General features: G+C 43.4%; 1 protein-coding gene across 1 annotated transcript in view; it reads right to left on the reverse strand.

Annotated features, from left to right (window-relative positions):
* LOC112241752 (tumor necrosis factor receptor superfamily member 11B) overlaps nucleotides 1-15,248 on the reverse strand; it is a 37,841-nt gene extending 22,593 nt beyond the window's left edge. Inside the window, 1 exon segment of the mRNA XM_042317376.1 lies at nucleotides 15,059-15,248. Coding sequence (XP_042173310.1) covers nucleotides 15,059-15,106 — 48 coding nt within the window. The 5' untranslated portion in view covers nucleotides 15,107-15,248.
* Nucleotides 15,249-15,922: the final 674 nt, after the last annotated feature.

A 15,922-nucleotide genomic window follows, 5' to 3' on the forward strand; every position in this document is an offset into this window, starting at 1 on the left:
CTTAAGGCACTGCATCTCAGTGCTTAGAGGCGTCACTACAGACCCTGGTTCGATTCCAGGCTGTATCACAACCGGCCGTGATTAGGAGTCCCATAGGGCGGCGCACAATTGGCCCAGCGTCGTCCGGGTTTGGCCGGAGTAGGCTGTCATTGTAAATAAGAATTTGTTCTGAACTGACATGCCTAGTTAAAATAAAAATATGGCTCCCTATGTAGTGCACTACTTTTGACCAGAACCCATAGGACTATATAGGGAATAGCGTGCAATTTGGGACGCATTAAGAGTTTACAAGTGTATTACACAGTAGTCAGTCAAGGAGATGTTATTCTGCTCGTCAGTGTCCAAACCGCTGAATGACACGAGAATTGAAATTAGGGCAGGAGCGTGATTTAAAAAACAAAATACTACTTCCTCTAACTAACTCAGGCTATGGAGCAGGATTTAAAAGACTTCCTCTGACTAACTCAGGCTATGGAGCAGGATTTAAAAGACTTCCTCTGACTAACTCAGGCTATGGAGCAGGATTTAAAAGACTTCCTCTGACTAACTCAGGCTATGGAGCAGGATTTAAAAGACTTCCTCTGACTAACTCAGGCTATGGAGCAGGATTTAAAAGACTTCCTCTGACTAACTGAGGCTATGGAGCAGGATTTAAAAGACTTCCTCTGACTAAAGTGCTGTAGCCTAATGGCTTTCCATATTCAACCTAAACCACCATCTCCCGGAGGGATGACAGACAGTCATTTCCATGTGTATCATTTCCTGCATTAAGCACTGAGGAGGAACACACCCAGCAGCTGACTGAGAGGAACGCATTGGAGGACCTAGGCTACAAGTACCAAATGGCCCCCATATTCCCTATGTAGTGCACTATATAGGGAATAGGGTCCCCATAGGGCTCTGGTCAGCAGTAGTGCACTATATAGGGAATAGGGTCCCAATAGGGCTCTGATCAGCAGTAGTGCACTATAGGGAATAGGGTCCCAATAGGGCTCTGGTCAACAGTAGTGCACTACATAGGGAATAGGGCCCCCATAGGGCTCTGGTCAACAGTAGTACACTATATAGGGGAAACCCAGGCTATGGTCAACAGTAGTGCACTATATAGGGAATAGGGCCACCATAGGGCTCTGGTCAACAGTAGTGCACTATATAGGGAATAGGGCCCCCATAGGGCTATGGTCAACAGTAGTGCACTATATAGGGAATAGGGCCCCCATAGGGCTCTGGTCAACAGTAGTGCACTATATAGGGAATAGGGCCCCCATAGGGCTATGGTCAACAGTAGTGCACTATATAGGGAATAGGGCCCCCATAGGGCTCTGGTCAACAGTAGTGCACTATATAGGGAATAGGGCCCCCATAGGGCTCTGGTCAACAGTAGTGCACTATATAGGGAATAGGGTCCCCATAGGGCTATGGTCAACAGTAGTGCACTATATAGGGAATAGGGCCCCCATAGGGCTCTGGTCAACAGTAGTGCACTATATAGGGAATAGGGTCCCCATAGGGCTCTGGTCAACAGTAGTGCACTATATAGGGAATAGGGCCCCCATAGGGCTCTGGTCAACAGTAGTGCACTATATAGGGAATAGGGCCCCCATAGGGCTCTGGTCAACAGTAGTGCACTATATAGGGGAATAGGGCCCCCATAGGGCTCTGGTCAACAGTAGTGCACTATATAGGGAATAGGGCCCCCATAGGGCTATGGTCAACAGTAGTGCACTATATAGGGAATAGGGCCCCCATAGGGCTCTGGTCAACAGTAGTGCACTATATAGGGAATAGGGCCCCCATAGGGCTATGGTCAACAGTAGTGCACTATATAGGGAATAGGGTCCCCATAGGGCTCTGGTCAACAGTAGTGCACTATATAGGGAATAGGGCCCCCATAGGGCTATGGTCAACAGTAGTGCACTATATAGGGAATAGGGCCCCCATAGGGCTCTGGTCAACAGTAGTGCACTATAGAGGGAATAGGGTGCCATTTAAGATACAGACCTAGGCAATGTCCCAACTATCTCTCCTTCCTCCTAAAGTGTGCACTTGGTCACTTCCCTTAAAGCCCCAATGCAGTCTTTTTAATTGTATTTTTAAACCATCACCATGTGTGTTTATTTCATGAAAATAACTCAAAAAATATTTTTTATCATTTATTTCCCTGAGCTACCTTTTGCCTTTGAAATGCTCAGTCCGATCGTGTGGGCGTGTCGATACACATTTTTAAATGTTTACAATACACGGCCCTGATTGGCGGTTAGGATGGTCTCGACTCGAGCAGGGGTCTCCAACATCACGAGCTACCAGTAGCTCACAGCCTACCTATGAGTAGCTAAATCAACACAACATTGACATTATCCCACCCCTGGTTAGCCACTATTGGCTTAAAAAGCCAAACCTAACACAATATCTGCCAATTAATTTCCAGCAATATCGCCCCTGTCTGTCTGTGTGGTGCGAGCGTCTGTCTATCACTCCGTGTGTATCAAGTTGATGTGATAACCATCTTGTTGGTTGACAGAAATACTTTCCCCCAAAAACACTCTCATATAAATGTTAACTGCAAAGTAGTCTTACCTGGCACAAGTGTTTAATGAGTAGATATAATTTGTATGTATAATTTGTTATTGGCTAACTTTGCCATAGAATGAGTAGCAGCAGTATAAAACCATCACCAGACCGGCTTATTAGACGGCACATTCCTCACGCGCTACATATTAAAGGGACAGACGCCCAATTAAAGAGGAATTACACAAAACCCCCAGACAATGGTCTTCTGATGTGATGTCATCATTAACATGGACTCAGAACATCTATTGGAGTTGTTTATTAAACCCTTATTTTACCAGGCATGTTGTCAGAAAACATAGTACACTACTTTCTGTTGTACACTAAGGACCAGGGAAGAGTTGATAACATAGTACACTACTTTCTGTTCTACACTAAGGACCAGGAGAAGAGTTGATAACATAGTACACTACTTTCTGTTCTACACTAAGGACCAGGAGAAGAGTTGATAACATAGTACACTACTTTCTGTTCTACACTAAGGACCAGGAGAAGAGTTGATAACATAGTACACTACTTTCTGTTCTACACTAAGGACCAGGAGAAGAGTTGATAACATAGTACACTACTTTCTGTTGTACACTAAGGACCAGGGGAAGAGTTGATAACATAGTACACTACTTTCTGTTCTACACTAAGGACCAGGGGAAGAGTTGATAACATAGTACACTACTTTCTGTTCTACACTAAGGACCAGGGGAAGAGTTGATAACATAGTACACTACTTTCTGTTGTACACTAAGGACCAGGGGAAGAGTTGATAACATAGTACACTACTTTCTGTTCTACACTAAGGACCAGGGGAAGAGTTGATAACATAGTACACTACTTTCTGTTCTACACTAAGGACCAGGGGAAGAGTTGATAACATAGTACACTACTTTCTGTTGTACACTAAGGACCAGGGGAAGAGTTGATAACATAGTACACTACTTTCTGTTGTACACTATGTTATCAACTCTTCTCCTGGTCCTTAGTGTACAACAGAAAGTAGTGTACTAAGGACCAGGAGAAGAGTTGATAACATAGTACACTACTTTCTGTTGTACACTAAGGACCAGGGGAAGAGTTGATAACATAGTACACTACTTTCTGTTGTACACTAAGGACCAGGGGAAGAGTTGATAACATAGTACACTACTTTCTGTTGTACACTAAGGACGAGGGGAAGAGTTGACAACATAGTACACTACTTTCTGTTGTACACTAAGGACGAGGGAAGTTGAGTACACTACTTTCTGTTGTACACTAAGGACCAGGGGAAGAGTTGCAGGGGAGAGGAGAATAAGAGAAGGATGCACCTATTTGAAAGTTTGAAAAAAAATGAGTAGCTTGTGACGTGTGTTTTTTTTTAAGTAGCTCTCATGCTAGAAAAGGTTGGAGAACCCTGCTGTAGAGCCTACCTCGTTAACCCCTTCAAATAGAACTGCTCATTGGTCAGAATAATCTAATCGTATTGTGATGTCATGCTGTGGCCAAAAACTCCATCCCACCTGAACAGGCTTTTTCTTTTTTTTTTTTAAAAGCTCTTATACTAAAAGGACATTATCATAATTTTCACAATTTGAGAGTGTTATTTCGACCTCAAAGTGCTGAAATAACATGAATGAAACTGTAAAATCACTGCACTGCCCCTTTAACTCATTTGAAAGGAGAGGACTGGTATACAATGCTTTTAGATTTGTGGGAAGTAGTAAACGAACGCACACATCAGTAGAAAGTAGACTCGCCTCCAGACGTTCTAAGTTTGGTTTAAAAAAAACGTCAAGCAACAAGACTATGGAGGACCAAATGTATTGTACACACAGCGGTAAGTCTCTTTGGATAACAGAGTCGGCTATATGGTATACATCATTAGGTCTATTACAATGGAGGATCAGAAGGCTGGAGAGCTGAGGGATGGATGGATGGAGTCAGTACTGCTGTTCAGGTGGTCTGCCTGGGGATTTCAGCTCTTCAGAGACATCAAACACACACACAGACTGACCCAGCCCTCTGCCTCTAACTAAACTGACTGATGTAAAATCCCCCCCATTAAAAGGCCTCAGAGGCTACATCCCAAAATGGCACCCTATTCCCTATATAGTGCACTACTTTAGACCAGAGCCCTATGGCACCCTATTCCCTACATAGTGCACTACTTTAGACCAGAGCCCTATGGCACCCTATTCCCTACACATAGTGCACTACTTTAGACCAAAGTCCTATGGGCCCTGGTCAAAAGAGTACACTGAATAGGGATTAGGGTGCTATTTGGGACACACTAGTGGGAGGCCTGGCATCAAACAGCACTCTTGATGAAATCCTAAAACCATCAACGACCCCAGCAGCTATGAGCAGATGGGTCGGTACCCATAATACCCATAACAAATCAAATGTTAGTATACAGATGATATAACATACACATACTGTGAGACATTACAACTTAATAAACCTAGGAGAATGACAAATCTGGCACGTTCAACTCTTACAATCAAATCAAATGTTATTTGTCACATGCGCCCGAATACAACAGGTGTAGGTAGACCTTACAGTGAAATGCTGAATACAACAGGTGTAGTAGACCTTACAGGGAAATGCTGAATACAACAGGTGTAGTAGACCTTACAGTGAAATGCTGAATACAACAGGTGTAGTAGACCTTACAGTGAAATGCTGAATACAACAGGTGTAGTAGACCTTACAGGGAAATGCTGAATACAACAGGTGTAGTAGACCTTACAGGGAAATGCTGAATACAACAGGTGTAGTAGACCTTACAGGGAAATGCTGAATACAACAGGTGTAGGTAGACCTTACAGGGAAATGCTGAATACAACAGGTGTAGGTAGACCTTACAGGGAAATGCTGAATACAACAGGTGTAGGTAGACCTTACAGGGAAATGCTGAATACAACAGGTGTAGTAGACCTTGCAGGGAAATGCTGAATACAACAGGTGTAGTAGACCTTACAGTGAAATGCTGAATACAACAGGTGTAGTAGACCTTACAGTGAAATGCTGAATACAACAGGTGTAGTAGACCTTACAGTGAAATGCTGAATACAACAGGTGTAGTAGACCTTACAGTGAAATGCTGAATACAACAGGTGTAGTAGACCTTACAGGGGAATGCTGAATACAACAGGTGTAGTAGACCTTACAGTGAAATGCTGAATACAACAGGTGTAGTAGACCTTACAGTGAAATGCTGAATACAACAGGTGTAGTAGACCTTACAGTGAAATGCTGAATACAACAGGTGTAGTAGACCTTACAGTGAAATGCTGAATACAACAGGTGTAGTAGACCTTACAGTGAAATGCTGAATACAACAGGTGTAGTAGACCTTACAGTGAAATGCTGAATACAACAGGTGTAGTAGACCTTACAGTAAAATGCTGAATACAACAGGTGTAGTAGACCTTACAGTGAAATGCTGAATACAACAGGTGTAGTAGACCTTACAGTGAAATGCTGAATACAACAGGTGTAGGTAGACCTTACAGTGAAATGCTGAATACAACAGGTGTAGTAGACCTTACAGTGAAATGCTGAACACAACAGGTGTAGCAGACCTTACAGTGAAATGCTGAACACAACAGGTGTAGGTAGACCTTACAGTGAAATGCTGAATACAACAGGTGTAGTAGACCTTACATTTAAATGCTGACTGACAAGCCCTTAACCAACAATGCAGTTTAAAAAAAAAAAAACTAACAAAAATAAGAATAAGAAATAAAAGTCACAAATCAATATTTGGGTCAATAAAGTCCACCAACTAACTTTTAGAAACCTGTAACAGTACAGGCAGGTAGCCAAGTATGAAAGCAAAACAGTAGCAGCGATAGCAGAGATTCATACAGTATGTGTAACCATGGCAGAGTATGTCATTGATCTCCATATCATTTAGTCCCAGGCTGTGTTCCACTGTCTCTGATTTATGCAGCATTACAACTAACAGATGATAGTTTATGAGTGGGAGGCCGTAGCAAGAGTTTGGCACGGTCAAGTGGGTATTTGTTAATGATTAACTAAAGATAATATAAACATTTCTGATGAAACTGAGTCTGATATATATATATATCAGACTCAGTTTCATCAGAAATGATTGAAACTGAGTCTTTCTCCATCAGAAATGTTTATATTATCGTTAGTTAATCATTAACAAATACCCACTTTACCGTGCCAAACTCTTGCTACGGCCTCCCACTCATAAATGATCATCTGTTAGTTGTAATGCTGCATAAATCAGAGACAGTGGAACACAGCCTGGGACTAAATGTATATATATATATTCTGTTTGTTTTGAAGGATTCTTTCAATGGACATTTCCACCAACTTCCGAGTCATTTTGGAGGATGTTTACACATACCACCTAACTCACCTGAGAACCAGGGTGAATCCCGAAATGGAAACGTGTTCCTGTAGTAATTCAGATGGCATCAGTCATGCGGTTTCCACAGTACATGACAACAACTTAAACAGTAGAGAAAAGGATAGAGACACTGTCTCTCAGTGTTTCAATGTTATTAGAGTAGAGAAAAGGATAGAGACACTGTCTCTCAGTGTTTCAATGTTATTAGAGTAGAGAAAAGGATAGAGACACTGTCTCTCAGTGTAGTAGAGAAAAGGATAGAGACACTGTCTCTCAGTGTTTCAATGTTATTAGAGTAGAGAAAAGGATAGAGACACTGTCTCTCAGTGTTTCAATGTTATTAGAGTAGAGAAAAGGATAGAGACACTGTCTCTCAGTGTTTCAATGTTATTAGAGTAGAGAAAAGGATAGAGACACTGTCTCTCAGTGTTTCAATGTTATTAGAGTAGAGAAAGGGATAGAAACACTGTCTCTCAGTGTAGTAGAGAAAAGGATAGAGACACTGTCTCTCAGTGATTCCATGTTATTATACCATATCCAACCTATTAGTTCCACCACCCACACATGCAATGACATCTCCTGGTTTCAATGATGTTTCTAGAGACAATATCTCTCTCTTCATCACTCAATACCTAGGTTTACCTCCACTGTATTCACATACTACCATACCTTTGTCTGTACATTATACCTTGATGCTATTTTATCGCCCCCAGAAACCTCCTTTTACTCTCTGTTCCAGACGTTCTAGACGACCAATTCTCATAGCTTTTAGCCATACCCTTATTCTACTCCTCCTATGTTCCTCTGGCGATGTAGAGGTGAATCCAGGCCCTGCAGTGCCTAGCTCCACTCCTATTCCCCAGGCGCTCTCTTTTGATGACTTCTGTGACCGTAATAGCCTTGGTTTCATGCATGTTAACATTAGAAGCCTCCTCCCTAAGTTTGTTCTATTCACTGCTTTAGCATACTCAGCCAACCCGGATGTTCTAGCTGTGTCTGAATCCTGGCTTAGGAAGACCACCAAAAATTCAGAAATTTTAATTCCAAACTACAACATTTTCAGACAAGATAGAACTGCCAAAGGGGGCGGTGTTGCAATCTACTGCAAAGATAGCCTGCAGAGTTCTGTCCTACTATCCAGGTCTGTACCCAAACAATTTGAACTTCTACTTTTAAAAATCCACCTCTCTAAAAACAAGTCTCTCACCGTTGCCGCCTGCTATAGACCACCCTCTGCCCCCAGCTGTGCTCTGGACACCATATGTGAACTGATTGCCCCCATCTATCTTCAGAGTTCGTGCTGCTAGGCGACCTAAACTGGAACATGCTTAACACCCCAGCCATCCTACAATCTAAACTTGATGCCCTCAATCTCACACAAATTATCAATGAACCTACCAGGTACCTCCCCAAAGCCTTAAACACGGGCACCCTCATAGATATAATCCTAACCAACTTCCACTCTAAATACACCTCTGCTGTCTTCAACCAAGATCTCAGCGATCACTGCCTCATTGCCTGCATCTGTAATGGGTCAGCGGTCAAACGACCTCCACTCATCACTGTAAAACGCTCCTTGAAACACTTCTGCGAGCAGGCCTTTCTAATCGACCTGGCCGGGGTATCCTGGAAGGATATTGATCTCATCCCGTCAGTAGAGGATGCCTGGATATTTTTTTAAATGCCTTCCTAACCATCTTAAATAAACATGCCCCATTCAAGAAATTTAGAACCAGGAACAGATATAGCCCTTGGTTCTCCCCAGACCTGACTGCCCTTAACCAACACAAAAACATCCTATGGCGTTCTGCATTAGCATCGAACAGCCCCGTGATATGCAGCTGTTCAGGGAAGCTAGAAACCATTATACACAGGCAGTTGGAAAAGCCAAGGCTAGCTTTTTCAAGCAGAAATTTGCTTCCTGCAACACTAACTCAAAAAGTTCTGGGACACTGTAAAGTCCATGGAGAATAAGAACACCTCTTCCCAGCTGCCCACTGCACTGAAGATAGGAAACACTGTCACCACTGATAAATCCACCATAATTGAGAATTTCAATAAGCATTTTTCTATGGCTGGCCATGCTTTCCACCTGGCTACTCCTACCCCGGTCAACAGCACTGCACCCCCAACAGCAACTCGCCCAAGCCTTCCCCATTTCTCCTTCTCCCAAATCCATTCAGCTGATGTTCTGAAAGAGCTGCAAAATCTGGACCCCTACAAATCAGCCGGGCTAGACAATCTGGACCCTTTCTTTTTAAAATTATCTGCCGAAATTGTTGCCACCCCTATTACTAGCCTGTTCAACCTCTCTTTCGAATCGTCTGAGATTCCCAAAGATTGGAAAGCAGCTGCGGTCATCCCCCTCTTCAAAGGGGGACACTCTTGACCCAAACTGCTACAGACCTATATCTATCCTACCGTGCCTTTCTAAGGTCTTCGAAAGCCAAGTCAACAAACAGATTACCGACCATTTCGAATCTCACCATACCTTCTCTGCTATGCAGTCTGGTTTCAGAGCTGGTCATGGGTGCACCTCAGCCACGCTCAAGGTCCTAAACGATATCTTAACCGCCATCGATAAGAAACATTACTGTGCAGCCGTATTCATTGATCTGGCCAAGGCTTTCGACTCTGTCAATCACCACATCCTCATCGGCAGACTCGACAGCCTTGGTTTCTCAAATGATTGCCTCACCTGGTTCACCAACTACTTCTCTGATAGAGTTCAGTGTGTCAAATCGGAGGGTCTGCTGTCCGGACCTCTGACAGTCTCTATGGGGGTGCCACAGGGTTAAATTCTTGGACCGACTCTCTTCTCTGTATACATCAATGAGGTCGCTCTTGCTGCTGGTGAGTCTCTGATCCACCTCTACGCAGACGACACCATTCTGTATACTTCCGGCCCTTCTTTGGACACTGTGTTAACAACCCTCCAGGCAAGCTTCAATGCCATACAACTCTCCTTCCGTGGCCTCCAATTGCTCTTAAATACAAGTAAAACTGAATGCATGCTCTTCAACCGATCGCTACCTGCACCTACCCGCCTGTCCAACATCACTACTCTGGACGGCTCTGACTTAGAATACGTGGACAACTACAAATACTTAGGTGTCTGGTTAGACTGTAAACTCTCCTTCTAGACCCATATCAAACATCTCCAATCCAAAGTTAAATCTAGAATTGGCTTCCTATTTCGCAACAAAGCATCCTTCACTCATGCTGCCAAACATACCCTTGTAAAACTGACCATCCTACCAATCCTCGACTTTGGCGATGTCATTTACAAAATAGCCTCCAATACCCTACTCAACAAATTGGATGCAGTCTATCACAGTGCAATCCGTTTTGTCACCAAAGCCCCATATACTACCCACCATTGCAACCTGTACGCTCTCGTTGGCTGGCCCTCGCTTCATTCTCGTCGCCAAACCCACTGGCTCCATGTCATCTACAAGACCCTGCTAGGTAAAGTCCCCCTTATCTCAGCTCGCTGGTCACCATAGCATCTCCCACCTGTAGCACACGCTCCAGCAGGTATATCTCTCTAGTCACCCCCAAAACCAATTCTTTCTTTGGCCGCTTCTCCTTCCAGTTCTCTGCTGCCAATGACTGGAACGAACTACAAAAATCTCTGAAACTGGAAACACTTATCTCCCTCACTAGCTTTAAGCACCAACTGTCAGAGCAGCTCACAGATTACTGCACCTGTACATAGCCCACCTATAATTTAGCCCAAACAACTACCTCTTTCCCAACTGTATTTAATTTTAATTAATTAATTTATTTTGCTCCTTTGCACCCCATTATTTTTATTTCTACTTTGCACATTCTTCCATTGCAAAACTACCATTCCAGTGTTTTACTTGCTATATTGTATTTACTTTGCCACCATGGCCTTTTTTGCCTTTACCTCCCTTCTCACCTCATTTGCTCACATTGTATATAGACTTGTTTATACTGTATTATTGACTGTATGTTTGTTTTACTCCATGTGTAACTCTGTGTCGTTGTATCTGTCGAACTGCTTTGCTTTATCTTGGCCAGGTCGCAATTGTAAATGAGAACTTGTTCTCAACTTGCCTACCTGGTTAAATAAAAGGTCAAATAAAATTTTTAAAAAAAAATTAGAGTAGAGAAAAGGATAGAGACACTGTCTCTCAGTGTAGTAGAGAAAAGGATAGAGACACTGTCTCTCAGTGTTTCAATGTTATTAGAGTAGAGAAAAGGATAGAGACACTGTCTCTCAGTGTTTCAATGTTACTAGAGAAGAGAAAAGGATAGAGACACTGTCTCTCAGTGTTTCAATGTTATTAGAGTAGAGAAAAGGATAGAGACACTGTCTCTCAGTGTTTCAATGTTATTAGAGTAGAGAAAAGGATCGAGACACTGTCTCTCAGTGTTTCAATGTTATTAGAGTAGAGAAAAGGATAGAGACACTGTCTCTCAGTGTAGTAGAGAAAAGGATAGAGACACTGTCTCTCAGTGTAGTAGAGAAAAGGATAGAGACACTGTCTCTCAGTGTAGTAGAGAAAAGGATAGAGACACTGTCTCTCAGTGTAGTAGAGAAAAGGATAGAGACACTGTCTCTCAGTGTAGTAGAGAAAAGGATAGAGACACTGTCTCTCAGTGTAGTAGAGAAAAGGAGAGACACTGTCTCTCAGTGTAGTAGAGAAAAGGATAGAGACACTGTCTCTCAGTGTAGTAGAGAAAAGGATGGAGACACTGTCTCTCAGTGTAGTAGAGAAAAGGATAGAGACACTGTCTCTCAGTGATTCCATGTTATTAGAGTAGAGAAAAGGATAGAGACACTGTCTCTCAGTGTAGTAGAGAAAAGGATAGAGACACTGTCTCTCAGTGTAGTCGAGAAAAGGATAGAGACACTGTCTCTCAGTGTAGTCGAGAAAAGGATAGAGACACTGTCTCTCAGTGTAGTAGAGAAAAGGATAGAGACACTGTCTCTCAGTGTAGTAGAGAAAAGGATAGAGACACGGTCTCTCAGTGTAGTAGAGAAAAGGATAGAGACACTGTCTCTCAGTGATTCCATGTTATTAGAGTAGACCGGTAGGACAGAAACACTACTGACGGCATCACTACTACTGTTGATGTAAAAGAGGAAGTTACTGTAGTCGCTGTGAAAAAGCTTCCCTTCAGGATGATGTGTTCCTTTCTTAATAAACGTTAGGTGGTGGATGTGTGTGTGGATGTGTGTGTGTGTGTGTGTGTGTGTGTGTGTGTCCTCTGTGTGTGTGTGTGTCCTCTGTGTATGTGTGTGTGTCCTCTGTGTGTGTGTGTGTCCTCTGTGTGTGTGTGTGTGTGTGTCCTCTGTGTGTGTGTGTGTGTGTATGTCCTCTGTGTGTGTGTGTGTGTGTGTGTGTCCTCTGTGTGTGTGTGTCCTCTGTGTGTGTGTGTGTGTGTGTGTCCTCTGTGTGTGTGTGTGTGTCCTCTGTGTGTGTGTGTGTGTGTATGTCCTCTGTGTGTGTGTGTGTGTGTGTGTGTCCTCTGTGTGTGTGTGTCCTCTGTGTGTGTGTGTGTGTGTGTGTGTGTGTGTGTGTGTGTGTGTGTCCTCTGTGTGTGTGTGTGTGTCCTCTGTGTGTGTGTGTGTGTGTCCTCTGTGTGTGTGTCCTCTGTGTGTGTGTGTGTGTGTGTGTGTGTGTGTGTATTTGACAACAAAAAAAACAGATTTGTGTTTATTCTACAGGGCGTGACCTTTTGACACATTTCTCTCTGCCTCTCTGTCACCTCGTGAACGGCTCATTTTGGGGAAGTTGTCTGTAACAGACGCCACCGAGTGCAGACACCACCGAGTGCAGACACCACCGGGGGCAGAGCATAAAGATAAAGAGTTAAAAGATAACAAGCCACATGTAGAACAATCCACATAGAAGAATAGCTCCCTGGCTCTGCTTTCACATTAATATCACCTGCATTCATTTACACAGAAGGCAAGTGTAGCCTATCATATCAGACACAATGTGTATCTGTGTTTCAATCATTTAACACACACACACACACACACACACACACACACACACACACATGCACACACACACACACACACACACACACACACACACACACATGCACACACACACACACACACACACACACACACACACACACACACACACACACACACACACACACACACACACACACACACACACACACACACACACACACACACACACGACATAAAGAGTTCAATGAAAATAGAATACGTTTATTTTCATACAAGTTCTCTACTGGTTTTTAATCTGATACAGATCTCAACATGGACATATGCAAACCCCTTTATGAGGCCCAGATAGGAAGGACACCATGCAAAACACATCAAAGGAAACAACTGTGCTTTCTGTACCAAAACAGAGAGGTGAGAACTACACTACCACCAGTGTAATATCCTATAGCATTATTATGACACATCATCGCCTGACTACTAACACACCGTTGGGCCAGAAGCAGGCACTTTTAGGACAAATTCTCACAGCTGTCACTCACTATCTATGGAATCTTGATTCACTTCACATTGGTCCTACAGGAAATAAAAACATAACCTACATCTCAACCCCATTAGCCTAGTGGGGTGGCAGGTAACCTAGCGGTTAGAGTGGAGGGACGGCAGGTAGCCTAAATCAAACCAAATTTATTTATATAGCCCTTCGTACATCAGCTGATATCTCAAAGTGCTGTACAGAAACCCAGCCTAAAACCCCAAACAGCAAGCAATGCAGGTGTAGAAGTACGGTAACCTAGTGGTTAGAGTGTAGGGACGGCAGGTAGCCTAGTGGTTAGAGTGGAGGGACGGCAGGTAGCCTTGTGGTTAGAGTGTAGGACGGCAGGTAACCTAGTGGTTAGAGTGTAGGGACGGCAGGTCGCCTAGTGGTTAGAGTGGAGGGACGGCAGGTAGCCTAGTGGTTAGAGTGTAGGACGGCAGGTAACCTAGTGGTTAGAGTGTAGGGACGGCAGGTAGACTAGCGGTTAGAGTGGAGGGGCGGCAGGTAGCCTAGTGGTTAGAGTGAAGGGACGGCAGGTAGCCTTGTGGTTAGAGTGAAGGGACGGCAGGTAGCCTAGTGGTTAGAGTGAAGGGACGGCAGGTAGCCTTGTGGTTAGAGTGAAGGGACGGCAGGTAGCCTAGTGGTTAGAGTGAAGGGACGGCAGGTAGCCTAGTGGTTAGAGTGAAGGGACGGCAGGTAGCCTAGTGGTTAGAGTGAAGGGACTGCAGGTAGCCTTGTGGTTAGAGTGTAGGGACGGCAGGTATCCTAGTGGTTAGAGCGTTGGGCCAGGAACCGAAAGGTTGCAATATTGAATCCCCGACCTGAGAAGGTAAAAGTCGTTCTGCCCCCAAAAACAAGGCAGTTGACTCACAGTTCCTAGGCCGTCATTGAAAATAAGAATTTGTTCTTAACTGACTTGCCTAGTTTAAAAAAAAATGTAAATACAAAATTGACGTATTGTCACGTTTCATGCATGTCGCACAAATAAAAATAAATACTGATGCAGTTCATGGTTCCTTTTTAGGATTAGTTTAGGAAAATTACACATGGTATGTGTAGGGGTGGGAACCATCTCTAACCAACAAGTTATGCAAATTCAGCCTGAAACAAATTGAGTCATGACGGAGAGAGTTGAAAATACAATACACACCTATGTCAGGAGAGTCATGTGGTCGAGAAATATAGCAGCATCTTGGTGTTTAGGCTCTATGAAGCCGGTACTATTTATAATAGTCATTGACGCATAAACATTATCGACTTAGTTTACATTAAAATACAAAATATGAAATATGTAAAAGAAATTTGTTCAAAACTTTCGTCCATACAACGAGGTTTCAAAACAATCACAGTTAGAAACGTCTCATTTCTACTAATATTGGACTCCCCTTCACCAAAGACAAAGAGCTACAATTTCTATAATCAAAGATGATTTAAACACAGAATAGACTACCTACCTGTGCTGCGTTTTGATGAAGGAGCGCATCGCATCGAATATAACCGGGATGTATCGTTCATCTGCACACTGTTCTCATCTCACAATTCACTCGTTGGAATAATCTATTCAATCGTTAGAATAAACCCCTTCGCCAAACATAGTCCACGGAGAGTATCAACAACGTGAAGGTAAAATACTCACCACGTGTAATTTCATTGCTGGCTGTGGTCTCATACTGTTAGCGCTCATCTCCGTCTCCTCTGTAGTAGAAATCCGTTAGGACGAGACGAGGTTGTTTCCATACTTATACTTAGGAAGTGTGCCCACCCACTTTGGTGGCATTACGACTAGCGGGCTTCTTCGCTTTGCCTTCTTACAGGGTTTCTCCTTCAAATAAATGCATACTTGCTATGATTGCGTCATCACTTACGTAGACTATAGAGGCAGTTTAAAAAAAATCAATTTATGGTTTAGCACTGGAAATAAAATGAATATTTACAATTTGATGTATAATGCCGTTAACTCATATGAACAATAGCCTTTTTTAAGTTATTTAAAAAATAGTTATTCAAACAATGAAATTAACAAAGGAGGGCATTGATCATTCTTGCCTAATGCCTATAATGCCGAATGTTTAGGTTGTTATTGTCTCCTTCCTGGATGGGGAAGACGAGGTATTGGTTCAGAGAGAGGTTGGGTGACCAGGTATTGGTCCAGAGAGAGGTTAGGTGATGAGGTATTGGTCCAGAGAGAGGTTGGGTGATCAGGTATTGGTCCAGAGAGAGGTTGGGTGACCAGGTATTGGTCCAGAGAGAGGTTGGGTGACGAGGTATTGGTTCAGAGAGAGGTTGGGTGACCAGGTATTGGTCCAGAGAGAGGTTGGGTGACCAGGTATTGGTCCAGAGAGAGGTTGGGTGACCAGGTATTGGTCCAGAGAGAGGTTGGGTGACGAGGTATTGGTCCAGAGAGAGGTTGGGTGACCAGGTATTGGTCCAGAGAGAGGTTGGGTGACCAGGTATTGGTTCAGCGAGAGGTTGGGTGACTTGTGTCGAGCACATTTTGTGA

The sequence above is a fragment of the Oncorhynchus tshawytscha genome, unplaced genomic scaffold (genome assembly GCF_018296145.1).
Source record: "Oncorhynchus tshawytscha isolate Ot180627B unplaced genomic scaffold, Otsh_v2.0 Un_contig_1711_pilon_pilon, whole genome shotgun sequence".
Lineage (NCBI taxonomy): Eukaryota > Metazoa > Chordata > Actinopteri > Salmoniformes > Salmonidae > Oncorhynchus > Oncorhynchus tshawytscha.